The following is an 18,931-nucleotide window of genomic DNA, read 5'->3' on the forward strand; positions in this document are numbered from 1 at the left end:
AGCCTAAGTCGTCGCTGGCAAATAAATCCTCCAGATTGGTAATCATGGACAAGCGAGCCTCCTATCTACCAACCAGAAAGAGGTGAAGAGAACTGTGCTCAGATGCAGAGGTAAAGACACTGCAAGACTAACCCAAAACAAAAAGTGAAACAAAAATAAGAGCCCTGGACAGGAAGAAATCAAAATAGAAAACCTGACTGTTATACTACATCAAAATAAAATTATCTGTTTTTCAGAAGACTTGTTTATTCTTAATTGTTGATAAAAAATATTTGGTGTAATTCAAATTACATGTGTAAAGAAGGTACAACAAACTCAAACCGATAACTTCCTGCTTCTCAAGTACAATACAAATAACTTATTAATATATGTTATTTTTTAAATCTAGATTTAACTGTAGTTTGTGCACACCAGGAGGTAAGAAAGATTTAAACAAAGGTTCATTTGACAAACTGTACCTGTAGATTTGTCCTGACAAAAGCCAGAATTTTCAAAGATGGTAAAGTCGTTCAGCGCCATTCATATAGGTAATCTCACTTCATTGGAGAGTTTTTTTGTTGTTTTTTAAATCGATAATCAGAGCTATTTTACCAACATTATCAGCTTTATTGGTACGACATCATAATTCCTCATATTTATTGTGCACCCTTACTCAACTCAATTCAGAATTTTGCACATCCTGGTACGTTCGTCACTTCTCTGTGCGCACACACCTCTACCTAAGTCATGGTACTTGTCAAACTATTTAGCTTGTTAGCTTCCTTTGTCGGCAGTGAACAAACCAAGAGCTTTATTGGAGCTGGAATTAATCGATTCGTTACAACCGTCACTTTCATTGCAAATATCGATTGTAAATCAGAGCAGAAGGCAATTGCAAAGATGGGCTATATAAGCCTTCTGAACAAGGAGCTATGCAAGTGGGTTTGAAAGGGGAGGAATCAACTGGCGTGGTATACACCCTCGCCTCAATGCAGAAACATAAAGCAGGCAAAATGTTAAGGCTTTAACAAGCAAACATTGCCCCTCACACTGTACAAACAAACATGTTTGGATCCGTGCCCAGCTTTTCTTCTTCCTTAGCTCAACAGATTTAGAATAAACTTTTAAGTTATCCCGTTATAGGGAAAATTCGACAGTTGCTGTGTAAAATGTACATACAGCCCACCCAGTTTAATCAGGCTTCTGTGGTTGTGTAAGGATTTGTTACGTTACATTCCTAAACATACTTCTGTTTACAGTTGTTTTGACACATTTTGATTGATTAAATGATGGTTTTGCTAAGCTTTTTTTCATCGCTTAATCCTTGCCCTCACTAGCCGCAAAACATGGAATTATTTTTCTGCTCTTTGTCGAGGGAAAATTGATATGAAATCAGTTGTGAAGTAAGACGGCTTTGTATTTAACAGTAGCATCCATACCTATATTTTACATAATTTGTTTTTGTCGTCCATTTGAGGAAGCTTTCATGCTCATTATTGATTTGCTTTATATTAGAAAGTGATGTTGCAGGCATTAATTGGTTACTGCTGCTTTAACCTTTAAACAACACATTTTATTGAATGAAAATAAGGTAATTGTCATGTTACTTGTCTTTATAGATTATATGCCAAAGTGTCATGAAAGTTGTTTTTTCTTCAAGACAGAAATCAACATTATCTAGATTTTATACACGAATAGTAAACATTATTTTAGTCTTCTACTTTTTAAATGCTTTTTAGTTATTTAGTTATTAATACATTAGTGATGTGTGGCTACCTCCCCCTCTGTTTGTGCGTGTGTGTGATAGTAATTATGTGTTTTCTTACTCACAGTTCCATTATTTTTGCAGTTCGGTATTTGCACAATCCTCTCTAAGTTACAGACTCGTTATACTCTCCTTTTGTATACATGGAGGAGCATCCTAATCGTTTTAATTCTGATAAATTTGAGTCATTTATCAGAATTCTTCAGCAGAGACCAATAGACAGACATAATTAGCTTGGCTGTCTGTTGACAAGCCTTTCTCTGTTAATAAGCTGCTGGTCCTTGTAGTGTCCAACAAGCCATCCCATTGTTCCCAGGGACCAGCCTTGCTGACCCTGGCTAATCAAACAGTTCCTCCTACCCCGGTCCTGACACAGAGGCAGGACCAAGGCCAAACCTTGCAGTGGTATTCTTTTATATCACTACTATTGTATCGAATGCTCAAAAGAATTGTAGTTGTGGTTATTCGTTTTATAGGTGCATGTAAAATTACTCATTTTTAATTTATCTATCTACAAACATACTTTGCAACCCCATGATGAATTGTATTAAAATATTTAAACATACTGTAACTATACCAATCAGCTCACTGCAAACATCGGAACCCTTTCAAATAATTCACAGCAAAAACTGCTTTAATATGAAAACTTGTGTAAGAACAGAATACAACTCCAGCCAATTTGAATTACATACATGTTTGTTTTTATACTTAAATTGACGTTTACTTTTTGTAAATTGCCATACGAGTCATTCCCATTAAGTTTTACAGGGTATATTTCTTCCAAAAGCTTTTGATACTCAAGGCTTCAAATTAGTTTAAAATTGACACCGTTTGCAGAACCAAGAACAAAACAATGTTGTTTTTGATCCTAAACTGGCATTACAGTAGCAAAATTTAAGGCATCTTTAACCAGAGCAACATCTGTTTCAAATGAACATACAGTATTCAATTCATGTTTTCATTACAAACATAAATAGGGCAGGTATTGCTGATAAAAGATCACTAATTTTCCCATAGCACATTAGATCCTTGATTTACATTAAAACAATGTAATCATTTAGGGAGCACACAACATCATTTCATTGTATAAACTAGGATTATGATTTATATTTAGTTATAAAGCGCCAATTCACAACAGCATTTATTCCAAGGCACATATACTGTTTGTATATGTAGCATACATACATACATACATACATACATACATAGAAGTATTTGATCAAGCATGCTGCACTCTCATGCCTTGATAAGACACCAATCACTCCATGGGCAGGGGTCCCCCGGTACCGGTCCATGACGCATTTGCTAACGGGCCGCACAGAAACATTAAATTATTTATAAATGACTGCATTTTCTCCGACTTAACTTTCGCCTGTCCCACTAAACACACCAATAAGCTTGTTTATAGATAAACAATTAAAACTCCTCATAGGAAGTTGCCATTTGTTATATTTGTTATAACTTTTTGACATGATACAATGCACATTAATGAACATATAAAATATAAATGTGATAGAGTGTAGCCAAAGGCTGACTTCCTGCTGGGGATCTCATCGCAAAGAAACAGGCCAGGGCTCCCACTAATTCAGCATTAGAGTGAGTTGTATTTTTCATGCATTTATTTTTGCTGTATTTATCTGCCACACGTGGAAAGCCGGTCCGTGAAAATAACGCCTACATTAAACTGGTCTGTGTTGCAAAAAAGGTTGGGGACCCCTGCTGTAGGGTACAATGGCACTGAGATGCAGCATCATAGTCCAGGCTTTATTAGAGTGTGAAAAATAGACATATTTATGGGCGTCTCAATTACTTGCGTTTATTTGCTATACACGGATGGTCTTGGAATGTACAGTAACCCTGCGAATAGTGGGCATACACTGATTGGCTTAATTTTTGTTCATCTGAGGTTACAATTTGCTTAAACATCTGCTCATAATGATATCTTGATTAGGGGTTGCACGACTTTGGATTTTTTAAAGTCAACTAGTCACTGATGATTGTCAAGTCAACGTCGACTAGTCATTGATGATATTTAAAAAAACATAGAAAGAGGTAATGTTTTGCCACAATGTGTATTCACTGACAACAGACAAGTCATTTACATGAATTACAAACAGTAGCAGGAATATCAACAACAAGCCTTAAATCAGCTTTAACATGAACTTAACATCATACTTGCCAACCCTCCTGAATTTTTCGGGAGACTCCCGAATTTCAATGCCTCTCCCGAAAATCTCCCGGGACAACCATTCTCCCGAATAACTATTTATTTTATTTATATATATATATATATATATATATATATATATATATATATATATATATATATATATATATATATATAAGAAATAATTGAATTTAAGTGAATTTTAGCTATAAATATACTCCCCCAAATACCCCTGCCCCCTGGCCCCCCCCCCCCCAAATCTCCCGAATTTGGAGGTTTCAAGGTTGGCAAGTATGCTTAACATACACCTTACCTTACCCTAAATTCCACTGAGTGCGCGTCCATCGCGGCCCGCCCAGGTACGACTACTAATCCAACTGCGCTTTCCACTTTATACCTTGTGTCAACTTTCACCAGCTGCACTGAATGTCTTATCGTCTCATTCTTCATGCTTTGGAGCTCTTTAAAGTAAGGATGTGCCAAACAATCAGCTACCGATCAGCATTGGCCGATTTTTTTGAAAAAGTAAGTCATCGCCATTTTATTGCCAATTACGAACACTGATCTCCTCTGGCTGACACAGTATTTATTTTTAGTTCCCCAGCTGACAATCGGCGAGCAGCTAATTATGTGTCTTCATGCACAGTTTGCAGCCACTACTTTAAGCTAATAATAATCACCTATATTATGTCAAATAAACTGCATTTTTTTGTATCAAGTAGCTTTAATGTCACTGGAGGACAAGGTTGAACATATTACACACCAAGAAAGAGAATACGGAACCAGTTTAAATATTTTGTTGATATTGTTAAACTGTCAATAGCACCACCATAAACAGATTGAAAAATGTACAATTAATACATGTGATTGGTATCGGTATTAGTATCAGCCGATCTCACTCATGGATGATTAGTATCGGATTCGGCAGCATAAAACCCTCATCGGAACATCCCTACTTAGAAGAAAATAATAAGGCTTCTATTTTTACCGAATGTCAGCGCAAAGTTGCAACAATTTTGCTTTGATAAAGGGATAGTGTGACAGGAAGTACAATACTAGCCGGTTGATTTTCAGGAAAAAAAGCTCTGTGTTTAATATTTTGTTACTTAACCATGTTAAAAATCACAAAAGTCAGGAAAAAAAAGACAAATCCAAGCTAGTCCAGCCCTCTTCTCCTTCTCCAGTTGGATTTTCTGACTGTTTAATTTATCCAACATAACAATGGTCTTGCGCAAAAGAGCTACTTTTCACGGGGACATGTAGTGTCGGCACTCCTGCTGTGCTGGGGGTACACAAATGCAAAAGGAAATGCTGTGAAGTGCCAAAATCAGTCGATGTAAAAACAAAAAAAAAGATTAGTCTACTTGTCTGTGCAACCCCTAATCTGGATCTCTCAATTTGACGAATCTATTAGTTTTTAATAAAGTTTGACTCAAATGTATGCATTCACCTAACAACTGCACACTAATTTTACTTTGATCAACTTTCATTTTGAAAGTGCAGTGAAAGATTTTGTGATTACCTAATACTGTACCTTGTATGCATATTTGCATGTTGTTACAAACTTCTTCTTGTAAACACTTGAAGGGAAGTACCATAGTGCATAAGAGAAGGACCATACACTTCCAAATATAACAGGAGCCTTAATGTGTCTTGCAGCAGACGTATGTGTCGCCCTCCAATCATCAGATGGCTCCTCCAAGCCCCAACAGCAACCACACCAGCACCATCAGCAATGGCAGCAGCAGCGGAAATAACGGCGGGGAGCAGTTGAGCAAAACCAACCTGTATATCCGTGGCCTTCACCCAGGAACCACAGACCAGGATCTGGTCAAACTCTGTCAGCCGTAAGTCACCCAATAAACTCTTTCTCAGAGCGCACGCACTATAAATCTCTCTGTGGACACACATGAAGCAGATTAAAGGGGCTAAGGATATTGGGAACAGAGAAGTGAGCGATGGCTGATGGAAAATCCTGTTTGAAGGATTACTTTCTAACAGGTGAATGATGAAGGAAATAATTTCATTCAGTTCTTCTGTGCACAGATTTTCCAACAAGTATGTTAAAGGGGTCATATTTAGATTTTTTTTCTACATTTAAAACACTTCCTTGTGGTCTACATAACATGTAATGGTGGTTCTTTGGTCAACATTTTGCATAGATTATGTTTTACAAACCCTCTTCAAGCCGCTTTCTGACTGTCTCTTTGCTCCGTTTTGTGGACGGTCTTATTTACGTGCCTCCACTTCGATTGCGTCTTCTCCCTGTCATCCATGTTTTAGTTTTTAGCGCTTCCAGATAGAGTCTACTTACAGATATAAGACAGAACTTTAGGCTAATTTTTATTAGAAATGGCAACAGCGGAGGATGCATGTGCATGTACGAGCTAGGCTTCCCCATAACAAGAGGAAAGATAAAAAGAAGGAACTTATTGACTACAACTTTGTACTATAACTGAATAAAAATGGCGGACTTGCGCAAAGCTCTGCAGGTAAACCTCTACCATATGTGGAGATATCTGCTGACGTAGCTAAGGCAAAATACGTCATTAATGTCTCAAATTCTAAACAGCTCGTTTGGAAGAAGGCAAAATTGTTTTATAAATATCTCCTCCATGCTTCCATGGTTCAATTCCACATTTTTTTTTGACTTATGGGGATCCCAAATACACTAAGGGCTTGGTGTACCTAAGCACATCTCATCTACTAAACAGATAATCTTGCGCTCACGTGTGCGTGTCAACATATTTTTACTGTCAGAAATAAAACAAAATCAGCAATCTATTCAGCAATATAATTTTATAATTGTATAGCTGCTGGATGATTTAAGGGGCTGATTAAAACAAATTGATTGTATGGGTTTTGGTGTCTGCTGGTGGTTTTTTTTTTCAACGTGCATTTTCTGGCATTTGGAACATTACAGATGCAGGAATATGCTGCAGTGGTGTAATGTACTACTGCCTTCCAGCAGAGTGTCAAATGCACTAAAAATAGTTTGTTGTCTGTAGATTGCGATTTTATATAGCAGAAAAGGTGTTACTGATTTTAGATGTGTGCTGCTAGTTCAACATCACACACAGGTTGGAGAGCGTAATAATATGAATGTGGAGGGGAAAAAGTGTAATGCCGGGAGTACAGGCAAAAACCTCTATTTAAATAGGGCGGACATGCACCTGGGGATAGGTAGATTGGCAACACTAAATTGGCCCTAGTGTGTGAATGTGAGTGTGAACAAGCTGTAGAAAATGGATTAATGGATGGATGGTCTGCACCACTTTTCAATTGCACATGCAGTCTTAGTAGATCAAACACAACACGTCACCAATAGTACATACCATATTATAGTTTGCACACACTGTTTAGCGGTTGGTATTTAGATTTTAGTAGATTAGGTCTTAAAACAGGTACCAACAGGTAAGGAAAGTTGGTTTTGCAAAATAGGACCCCTTTCAGGGCATTACATTGTATGAGTCGTTTGATACTGTCTGCTTAAGGTCTGTATAATACCCCACGATGGTCTTTAAAAATTGGTCTGACATCAAACAGCAGTATGCACCAATCAATTGGACATGTTTGTTAGACTGCCAGTGGAAGTCATTAAAACAAGTATGGCGGGGATGAATGATCCTTGCCAGCTTAATTGAGGACTGGAGCCTGGTGATGAGAACCAGCAGAGCAAAGAAAATGTGACAGAGGAGAAGAGTGAGAGAAAAGGAGGGAAAGGGGAGGGAGGGAGCTTGAGCAAGTAAGGGAGGGAGAGGCTTGCTATTTTACAGCTGTCTAAAAGATATGGCTCACATGAGGCTGCCCAACCCTACAGGAAACGGCGAGCCCAGGGGAAAGGGAAAGACAAACAAGGCAATGGCATGAAGGGGGGGGGGGGGATTTAGAAGGGGTGGAGTGAATTGTGTTCCGAGTTTGTGGGTCAGGTAGCGGTCTGTTCTGTTCTGCTCTGTTCCGTGGGGGTGGTTCTCGTATTTCTGCTTCTACACAGCCCGATAAAATCATAGCATGAAATTTGCCTTTTAGCCCTGCACATTAGGGCCGATGTGACTCTCTCACGTTGACGAGGCTGGAAAAGTATTGTGTTTCTAATAAAATGCATTCATTACTATCACTACAGTGGGTCGCAGCATGGAGATGTGTCATGTATAGCATTAGACTCACTTTCACTGCAAATGTGAGCATATACGATTAGAGGACAGATCCCCTCCCCCCACTCGTAGAGTTGGTTTTGTGCAGGATCTGTAGATCTATATGTAGGCAGATGAGAGTAGGGGATGGAGGTTCATTCTCCCTAGGTATCTTTACTGTGGCTACACTCCTCGCCCTGGTCCCTCTTTGGTTGTTGACCATGAATGGACATCAGACTCCACCCTCCCTCACACATGGCTGAGTCCCCTGCCCCTCTTATCACTTTTCATAATGTAGAGCAGCAGCATGCATTGTGTATACTAGTCTTAATGTAAAGCTCTCAACTGCTTGTGTTACTGGGTATGCACATGAACAAGACACAATGTCAGTCCACTTGCTGGGCATAGCTTGGACTACGACGCCATGAAATAGTCATGCCTTACAGGAGTTCAAATAAATAAAACAGATGTGCACAGTGCACTTAACCAGCCAGTGGACATAGACTTAAACTTAGACAAACTTTATTGATCCAAAAGCGAAATTGTTCCACACAGTAACTCATACAAAGGATGGAAAGGATAATGCAGGTATAAAGTAGACTAAAAATGTACCATAGTAGCAATATAAAATATAACATATGTAATATTTACATATTATATATACAGTATATAATATATACTGATATATTCAAGCGCACAGCAGCAGCCGGTGTTCGCGGCACATTAATGGCACCGGAAGATTGACCCACCTTTGTGTCACGTACGGCTGCCAACGCAAGAAGCTCTCCTGTGTTGAAAAATTAAATTAAGTAATCAAACAAAAATCAAAGTTTGTCGTATCGTTTTTGATAGCACTGTCATGTTTATATTAAAAAGATTGCAAACCAAATATTACATAATTCTTGCATGCAACTCTAATCTGGCTGTGTGCAGGCTCCACAAATTGTATTTATATTAGGAAATCAGAGTCACCCACCTCTTCTGAGGTTTTACATATCATTGCAGCGACTATCTTTTCAAACAAGGTTCAACACTACTTAATCTCTAGAATGTTTTGGCCACATCCATCTTTCTTTTCACCTTCTTCCTTACCCAACCATTTATTTTTTATTTCAGCCTGTGTTCAGTTCTCAGAGACCACACAGCAATGACAGGCTCACAATCCTACGCCTCTGTCATTCGCTGTAATCACGAGAAAAAAGTACTTCCTATTGAATTGTGATTGGGCAGAGCATGCAGATCCCAGGCATATGGCTACTTTAAAAATGATTTGCGTATTTATAAAGGGGGCATAGCCTTGGCGTTGTCCAGGCGTGCCCAGTCACGAAATGTCTGCGGTCAATTCCACATTGATTGCGATGTAACACAAAACTGTGCTTGGATTTGTGCATGAGCGCACTTTAATACATCTGATTTTTTTCTAGCATACAATATTTTCTCGATTTAAACATATGTCAATTTGTAAGAGGAAATCCATGCAACTCTTATTACATTAAGGGCCCCATATGTTTTTGGCCAGATCTTATGCTGTTCACTTTTGAAGTAGTTATACTATTAGAATATTTTTCACATTTAAAACACTTCTTTGTGGTCTACATAACATGTAATGGTGGTTATTTGGTAAAAATTTTCACATATATTATGTTTTACAGACCATCTTCAATCTGTTTTCTGACCGTCTCTTCAGGATGCGCCATTTTGTGGGCGGTCGTACACTATATTGCCAAAAGTATTTGGCCACTTGCCTTGACTCACATATAAACTTGAAGTGCCATCCCATTCCTAACCCATAAGGTTCAATATGACGTCGGTCCACCTTTTGCAGCTATTACAGCTTCAACTCTTCTGGGAAGGCTGTCCACAAGGTTGCGTAGTGTGTTTGTAGGAATTTTCGACCATTGTTCCAAAAGTGGTTTGGTGAGGTCACACACTGATGTTGGTCGAGAAGGCCTGGCTCTCAGTCTCCGTTCTAATTCATCCCAAAGGTGTTCTATCGGGTTCAGGTCAGGACTCTGTGAAGGCCAGTCAAGTTCATCCACACCAGACTCTGTCATCCATGTCTTTATGGGCCTTGCTTTGTGCACTGGTGCACAGTCATGTTGGAAGAGGCCCGCTCCAAACTGTTCACAAGGTTTGGAGCATGGAATTGTCCAAAATGTTTTGATATCCTGGAGCATTCAAAGTTCCTTTCACTGGAACTCCTGAAAAACAACCCCACACCATAATTCCCTCCACTTCGTGTCTGAGTTGCTGTTGTTCCCAAACTCTTCCATTTTCTTATAATAAAGCCGACAGTTGACTTTGGAATATTTCAAGAAATTTCAAGACTGGATTTGTTGGACAGGTGGCATCCTATGACAGTTCCACGCTGGAAATCACTGAGCTCTTGAGAGCGGACCATTCTTTCACAAATGTTTGTAGAAACAGTCTCCATACCTAAGTGCTTGATTTTATACACCTGTGGCCAGGCCAAGTAATTAGGACACCTGATTCTGATCACTTGGATGGGTGGCCAAATACTTTTGGCAATATAGTGTATGTACATTGCTCCACTTTGACAGTGTCTTCTCCCCGTCAGCGATGTTGTAGTTTTTTAGCACTTCCATATCGGGTCTACTGACGGATATAAGTTAGACCTATGCACTACTTTTTTATTATAAATGGCAACAACGGAGAATGCATGGGCATGTACAAGCCAGTTTGCTCCACAACAAGAGGATAGAGAAAAATAAGGAACTTATTGACTACAATGTCAGACTACAATAACGGACAACCACAAAGCTCTCTGGGTAAAACTTTGCCATACATGGAAATATCTGTGGACGTCACCAATTGGAAAAATGTCACAAATTGGGCAAAAATTGAAGGAAGGCAAGATTGTGTTTTAAATATCTCCGCCATGCCTCCATGGTTTGATTTAAAATTTTCAGGACTAATGCAGATCCCAAATACACAAAAACAGGTACTAATAGGTAAGAAATGTTGGGTTTGCATATTAGGTCCCCTTTAAAGCATAAAAAAATACCAAGAGACAGCTCATAAAATATGTGTAAGTTGAGATACCACTGTACATTAACTAACCTTGGTAGCTAAACTATGCCAAATGGACAAGAAACATGTGTTACGTGTGGCGTTACTGCTCGGAATTGGAAGAAGGTAGGATATAATGCTTGAGACTTAGCACCTTTTAGGCAGGCAACAGTCCATCGAGTAAGTCATCACATAGATTTTGAAACATAGAGCGCATAGTGCTTGATATCACAGTTACTGTATATACACATTTGATCGAGCTGTGTACAAATTAGGATGAAATATGGGCTAATACTTTGCATGTAATTTGGTTGTCTATTCGTAGTAGTTCATATGATTGATCTTGTCTCTCAGTCAGTACAGATCCTGTCCTATCGGATTATATTGTGAGGAGCAAGGCACTACGCCAGAAAAGTAGTTCCTCTGTGTTAGCTCTTTGCTAATAAAATCAATAAATGCAATGAAAAGGGAGCTGTAGGACGATAACAAAACAGTTAAAGATTTACACCTTTTACAATCACAGACACTGTACAATCGTCTAAAAGTTATTTCCCCAAATTCAGTCCGTACATGAGGAACAGTTATGTCTGTCAAATGATAATTATTTTTGATTAGATTAATCTGACTTTTAAATTTGCATTAATCTTGATTATTCACAGTTGCTACCAAAGCGTTGCTAACCTTATCTGTGGTGGGGTTTTTTAAAACATTGCCACGAATATGCCCCATCATCATTGTTTGTTGTCCACTGCTTGCTGTTGATGTACTAGTAGCGTTCTTGTTTTTTTCTATTTAACTTGTTGTGCAGCGAAAAGAGAATTATTCGCTACAATATATGCAAATTACCTTGTTTTTACCTTCAGTCCCATCAGGGTGTGTTTTGAATCGTAATTTACCACCAGTTGAAGTCTCTTTATCATTTTTGCACATAGCACCATGTCCGCATTTAGCTAACCATCTGTGGTTCAACATAAATTGTGTGCTTATTCTGTGTTTGTACATGATTCATTCGATTCCTTGTCATTAATCACAAATTAACTCGTTATTTTTGACAACTCTTGTTAAAACATAAGTAATGTTGGAACGTAATGCAAATCAACTGTTTGTTGTTTGTGACAAAGTACACAAAAAGGAATGGATTAAACCTAAAAGACCCTATAAATTATTATCAGCCAGTTTGTGTATCTGCGTGCATTCAATGATGGTAATTAAAATTAAGTTGATAGTGGTGGGTGAGACGATTACAGCCAGTAACAAATCTTAGTGCCAAGTGAAAAACAGTGTCCAAGGACTGGAGATATTTGGAATAAGCACTCAAACTAAGTATGTCTCCATAATCAATTATGGGCAAGAACGTCACTAATTTCATTCCGAGCTTGACAGTGCAGCATATTTTGTTTCTGAAAAAGAACCCAAACTTCACCCTAAGTTTAGAGTCCCAAGTTGTTGATTTAGCCTCCAAATGAAAGCTCCTGGTTAAGTGTAATACATAGTGGTTAGAGTGTCCGCCCTGAGATCGGTAGGTCGGAGTTCAAATCCCAGCCGAGTCATACCAAAGACTATAAAAATGGGACCCATAACCTCCCTGCTTGGCACTCAGCATCAAGGGTTGGAGTTGGGGGTTAAATCACCAAAATGATTCCCGAGCGCGGCGCCGCTGCTGCCCACTGCTCCCCAAGGGGATGGGTCAAATGCAGAGGACAAATTTCACCACATCTAGTGTGTGTGTGACAATCATTGGTACTTTAATCTTTAATCTTAATCTTAAATAGTTGTAATTCAAAACTTGCTCTATAGGTTTTCCTTTTGATGCTTCAATATTTGGAATGTTCTTTGGTCGAACCCTTGAATGCGAAAAAAAACGAGCTTGCTTTTTATCTGTATTTAAAATACATTTAGGAGCCAATAAGCAAGACTGGATTACAGCAGCTTGTAAAACGTTGAAGCCTGAGTGAGCGAGGTTTAAACAGCAATACATAATTGTGCTGTCTGCATAAAAATGATGCCTTGCATTTGACAAATTATTAAAAAGATTATGTCAATTTAAAATAAAACAGGCTCCAGCTCTGAACTTTGTAGAACCTCTTTGGTAATGTCCAGAATTTAAAAGGTATATTCAGCCACCTATATGCATTGTGTTCTGCTGGGAAGATAGTCTGTACGAACAAGGAAGCTGCATGTTTAGACAATCCATAGGGCTTGTATTAACAAGCTGTGGTTTACTGCGTCAAATGATTTAGACAAATCAATAAATAGAACAACACAATATTTCTTGCTGTCCAGTAGGGCTGGGCGTATCAATCCAAATACCGATAGTATCAAGAACAAGCTAAGTATAAGTATCGGATCGATACTAGTTTGATGGGATCAATACTTTTGTTAGAGTTTGTCAACATTTTATCCAGTAAATTACTTTCTTCTATTCTGTCTGTGCTAACAATGCACCAGCTTCCATCTTGTGCTCTGCTGCTCACACAAACACATCCTTTGCCTCTAACCTACCCTAAAACGTTAAACAATTGTATGTAGTAGAAAATAATAATGGAATTACTACATTTTATTAATTTTGTACTGTTTCATTGTTTTCATATTGTTGTATTTAGTTAATTGTGTTTCATTCTTATGTTCTGTTTTATTTTATTAATCATGTTTGTTTTATCATAATCAAATAACTGGAGGCAAATCCACAAAAAATATTTGATCGCCAACACCTTCTGTCCAGACCCTCAATAAAATAAATCATTTGGTTATATACATGTCACAGCATGTACATAGAGCGTTATTGGCGGTTCTTCAATGTTTTTAGAGAGTTTTATAGGCAAAATAGTTGATGCTCCATGTTGGTGTTGTGAGTCGCCTCTTGCTAACAGTTTTTCAGTTATTTGAACTCAAGATAGGAGAAAAATGTGTGTTCTTGTCTTACAGGATTGTGGGTGATGGGCAAAATTCCCCCAATAAGTGCAGTTTTTTATTTTAAACAACACAGCGCCCATTTTTAACTATAAAAAGCTTAACTTAGAACACAGCTGAAAAGTGTTTTCACGTTTGAAAGCAATTCAAATCCCTAAGACTATTTGTATATGTAGAGGTGCAATGTACGCAATGTATGCAATGCAGCTGAATGGCACGAAGGACGATGACATTGGCTAAAGTGAGGGTGCTGAATACAGAATGAGAATATGGCTGAGAGCCAGCATTGCACAGGAGAGCCCAGGAGAGACATATCATGTTACACTGCATGCCTGGCGAGATGGCGACTGATAGACAATATGCATTTGTCCTGTCCGCTGTAGCAGTAGTATTGAGACTTGGAGTGATAATGCAAATGTAAGATTAATAAAATAGAAACTTGCATGGACAATGTCATGTTAGACATTTATGTTGGAGCTAACATGAATAAATATGCACAAAGTGTACTTCCTCCATTTCCATCCCTGAAGTTTTTAATTTACTTTCAGCTGGTAAATGCATTGAAGGTGGTGAGGTTTAAAATGTAATCACTGAACAAAGTCAGTTACATTTAATTAACATCGAAACCCTGTGGCTGCAGGACATGAAAAAGTAATGTATAATAATGCTGCCTGTTTTCTGTTTTTTAGATATGGGAAAATTGTTTCCACAAAGGCTATACTGGACAAGACTACCAACAAGTGCAAAGGTGAGGATCAAAATCATATTGAGGCATGGAGAAAACATGACACTTATTACCTGGCTTTGTCATAGCCTACTGGAAATTGGACAGTTGGTATTTTTAATAACCACAGGTGGTAATCTTAATTTACACCGATTTATAATAGGGAGAATACTGTCTGGCATTGCCATGGCGACCCTCGATCACCTACTTCGGTAGTGAATTACTTTAAAAGGCAGAGAGAATGTTTTTGAAGTGAGTAATACTGAGACAAAACTTGTGCACTTTATTATCTCTGATCATGCATTATGGTCTGCAGTCATCTGACTAGAAAGAAGGCCTTTGAGACGGTTACTATTATCCCAGAAAACTTTTCAAGTACTTGGCACAACATTTTTTATATATATATATATATTATTATTAATTTTTTTTAAAATTATTATTATTAATTTATTTTTGCGCATTGCATAGCATTAAAACATGTAATGTAATTAGTTGATTTGTAAGCAGTTAATCACATTTTAATGGCCTAAGAGCATTTAAAAAAAACTACATGATATATTTCAGTTTAAGTAGATTGTGGTTGATGGTCGAATAAGTGTATTTAGTCCAGCGTTTCTCAAAGTGTGGGGCGCGCCCCACTGGTGGGGAATAGAGACATGACAGGTGGGGCGCGAGGAACGGGAGGAAATTTCACTTTAATTTTATTTATTTTTTTCAATTATATTCTTAGATAATTTTTTTTACTATGCTTTCATTTTCTATACACACTGTAAATCACTTTGTGATTCTGTCTGTGAAATCCGCTATATAAATAAATGTAAATTACTTATTTTTCCTGTAGGCTAAATTTCTAGGTAGGAGCGCAAGTTTGACAGACATAGCAACAGTAACTAATGGGGGCGGGGCTAAGCGGAAGCTTTGTGAATGGCGAGTCACTGTGCGAGGATTTGCTGTTTTGCAAATACATAAAAAATAGAGCCAATGCTGATGAGCTGTTCAATATAATGGACAGTTTCCTCAAAGAACACAACCTTAAATGGGAAAACTGTGTGGGCTTTTGCTCTGATGGGGCACAGACCATGGCAGGGTAAAGAAACGTGCTGCAGCCTCTAATAAAGAGGGTTGCGCCAAACGCGCATTGGACACACTGTGTCATTCACCGGGAAGCACTCGTGTCAAGGCAGCTCAGCCCCGAACTCAATGAGGTTTTAACAGGGGCAGTGTCAAGCCTGCAACCCCGATTTGAAAAGCTGTGCAGTGCAAAACAGACTCATTGCAGCCACTAATGCTGGAGTACTGTAAAACTCATGTTCACTTGCCCTGTCTTGCCAAATGCATTAGCTCCTCCTTTTTTTTTTGCAAAGATTGCAAAGTGGCACTTTTATTTTTATTTATTATTGAACTTGATGCAAGTTATTTGATTTATTATTGAACTTGATGCAAGTTTTAACACTTTTATTTGATTTATTATTGAACTTGATGCAAGTTATAGCACTTTTATTTGATTTATTATTGAAGTTGATGCAAGTTATAACACTTTTATTTGATTTGATTATTGAACTTGATGCAAGTTATAACACTTTTATTTGATTTATTATTGAACTTGATGCAAGTTATAACACTTTTATTTGATTTATTATTGAACTTGATGCAAGTTATAACACTTTTTTTGATTTATTATTGAACTTGATGCAAGTTATAACACTTTTATTTGATTTATTATTGAACTTGATGCAAGTTATAACACTTGTTTTGATTTATTATTGAACTTGATGCAAGTTATAACAATTTTTTTGATTTATTATTGAACTTGATGCAAGTTATAACACTTTTTTTGATTTATTATTGAACTTGATGCAAGTTATAACACTTGTTTTGATTTATTATTGAACTTGATGCAAGTTATTTTATTTGATATTGAACTTGATGCAAGTTATACCACAGCTGCACAGTTATTTTATTAATTATTGAACTTGATGTTATTTTATGTTATTGAGTTTGAATGTATACAACTTGATGTTACTTGATGTTCAATAAATTTGAAAATGTTAAGCTTGGCATTAGCGTTCTGTTGGGGCGATGGGGGCAGGTGGGGCTTGAAAACTCCCCCTTGTCCAAAGTGGGGGATGACAAAAAAAGTTTGAGAACCACTGATTTAGTCCCATTTGTTTTTGCACTGCAGATAAAAAATGTTGGGTCAGACGACACTATTTGTAGCACCTTTTCTGGCCATTTTCTTGTACCACCAAAATTGGTCCATATTTCAGCCTGTGTGGACTTACTTATATTGGGTCTGAACCCCGTCATCTGGTCAATAGTGGAGTGACAACATTGGTCGTTAACATTATTAGTGTGTTAATGTGTTATCTTTGATAGGGCTGCAACGATTGATCTTTTAAAATCCTTGATTTATATTCTGTTGCTTACATTAATTGTTAAATGAGTGTAACTAATAAGACTTCGTTAAAAATAGAGCGCACATGTGAGCGGTGGTGTGTGGCTGCAGTGATCCGTGTAGCGGTCTTACCGTCCGGTTGCGGGGAGTCTCTGGGCCCCTCGGGTGGGGCGTCCCGCCTTTCTGCCTGTGTTGGGTGTGGTCTCTCGCTGGCTTGAGGGCTGGCTGTCCCCTGCTTCTCCCTTGCCTTGTCCTCTGCCGGGCGCATCTGTCTGCGGCCTGCTGCCGGCTCTTCCGAGCAGCACGGTAAGCCGGGCTCTGAGGTTCCTGTCGCTGGCCGGCCTGACTGCGTGGGGCCGGTGGTCCCTTGTTCCCTGGGCGCCACACCTGCTGTTTGTGGGTTGGGCTCTCTGGGTGGCTGGGGCCGTACTCTGGCTCCCGCACACAGTGGGAGTCAAATATATTGTTCATACATCCACACGCACATTCACTGTACAAACATACATATACACATACATGTACATATACATTCACTGTACAAACATACATATACACATACTGTACATATACATTCACTGTACAAACATACATATACACATACTGTACATATACATTCACTGTACAAGCATACATATATACATACTGTACATATACATTCACTGTACAAACATACATATACACATACTGTACATATACAAGTACATATACATACATACACTCATGCATATAATCACGTTTCATCAAACATATATTAACGTTGTCACCCTAGGGGAAACTGGGTAACACTTGGCACACTGACAAAGCTTAACCTATAATTACTATAACAATCTACAAGGTTAATATAGCTGGCTTCTCTTTCTTCCCCTCCATTTTTCTGCTTTCTTTTGTATCTCTAGTTATCATTACATATATGTACTGTTGCATTTGAACAATTGTATTGTTGATAATAGATTATTGTTATTAATCATTATCAATAGCGCTATTTCTATTGGTATTTGTATTGCTCCATTTGTAGTGTAATAATGTTCATTGTCATTTCTGTATTATTATTTATTTCACTAACTGCTCCTTTGCTATCAAGTTTACTATCCTTGTTGTTGTTGTTGTTGTTGTTGCCCCTTCTTATCCCCACAATTTCCCCCTCTGTCTTCTTTTTCTTCTCTTTCTATCACCTCCTGCTCCGGCTCGACTGCACCAAATGATAATATAAATACATTGAATAAAGTGAAATACAAATAAGGCAACAAAAGAAGTATCCCACACTTCTCTTTTGTAAAGTAAATTTGTACAGCCGTTATGGTCATACATCAACAATATGATTTGCCTGAGAAGCTGGACAGGACAAAAAAATAAATAAAATAAAATAAAATAACTGGCAACCTGGATGTAACACAATCACAGACTTTCTAATTGGTCAAACGGTAGAGGGCGGGACATCGAAATGAACAAGATTGCCCACTATTTAGGAAGTAATGTCCTAGCCTAACATTTGTTTGCCATTCATTGTATTATGTTTTAATGCACTACCAAACAAATCCTACACCAAAGTTATATGATCTGAGTTTTGGTTGGGCAGATCATTCGAGAAAATTAAATCAATATTAAGTGTCTTGACTACTTTGACTGCACTCATACTGAGGCCTAACATGTAGCATGCAAGACCCTTGTGGTGTTTTTTTTACAAGCTTAGAGACATACTGCTAGCTGTACATGTTCTTAATATAAACGTGCACAGAAAACGTTTGTGAGCTGGCTGCAGATTTTACAGGTTGCAAAGAGGTCACATATGCTGCATGAATAATGTGAACGCTCATTATGCAAAAAAATT

General features: G+C 38.0%; 1 protein-coding gene across 4 annotated transcripts in view; it reads left to right on the top strand.

Annotated features, from left to right (window-relative positions):
• LOC133653644 (RNA-binding motif, single-stranded-interacting protein 2-like) overlaps positions 1–18,931 on the top strand; it is a 51,012-nt gene that overhangs the window by 14,310 nt on the left and 17,771 nt on the right. For all 4 annotated transcript variants that reach the window (XM_062053159.1, XM_062053160.1, XM_062053161.1 and 1 more), the window contains 2 exons: positions 5,571–5,758; positions 14,674–14,732. In XM_062053159.1, the coding sequence (XP_061909143.1) occupies positions 5,571–5,758; positions 14,674–14,732 (247 nt within the window). The remainder of the gene's footprint in view (positions 1–5,570; positions 5,759–14,673; positions 14,733–18,931) is intronic.

Source organism: Entelurus aequoreus, linkage group LG07 (genome assembly GCF_033978785.1).
Source record: "Entelurus aequoreus isolate RoL-2023_Sb linkage group LG07, RoL_Eaeq_v1.1, whole genome shotgun sequence".
Classification (NCBI taxonomy): Eukaryota; Metazoa; Chordata; class Actinopteri; order Syngnathiformes; family Syngnathidae; genus Entelurus; species Entelurus aequoreus.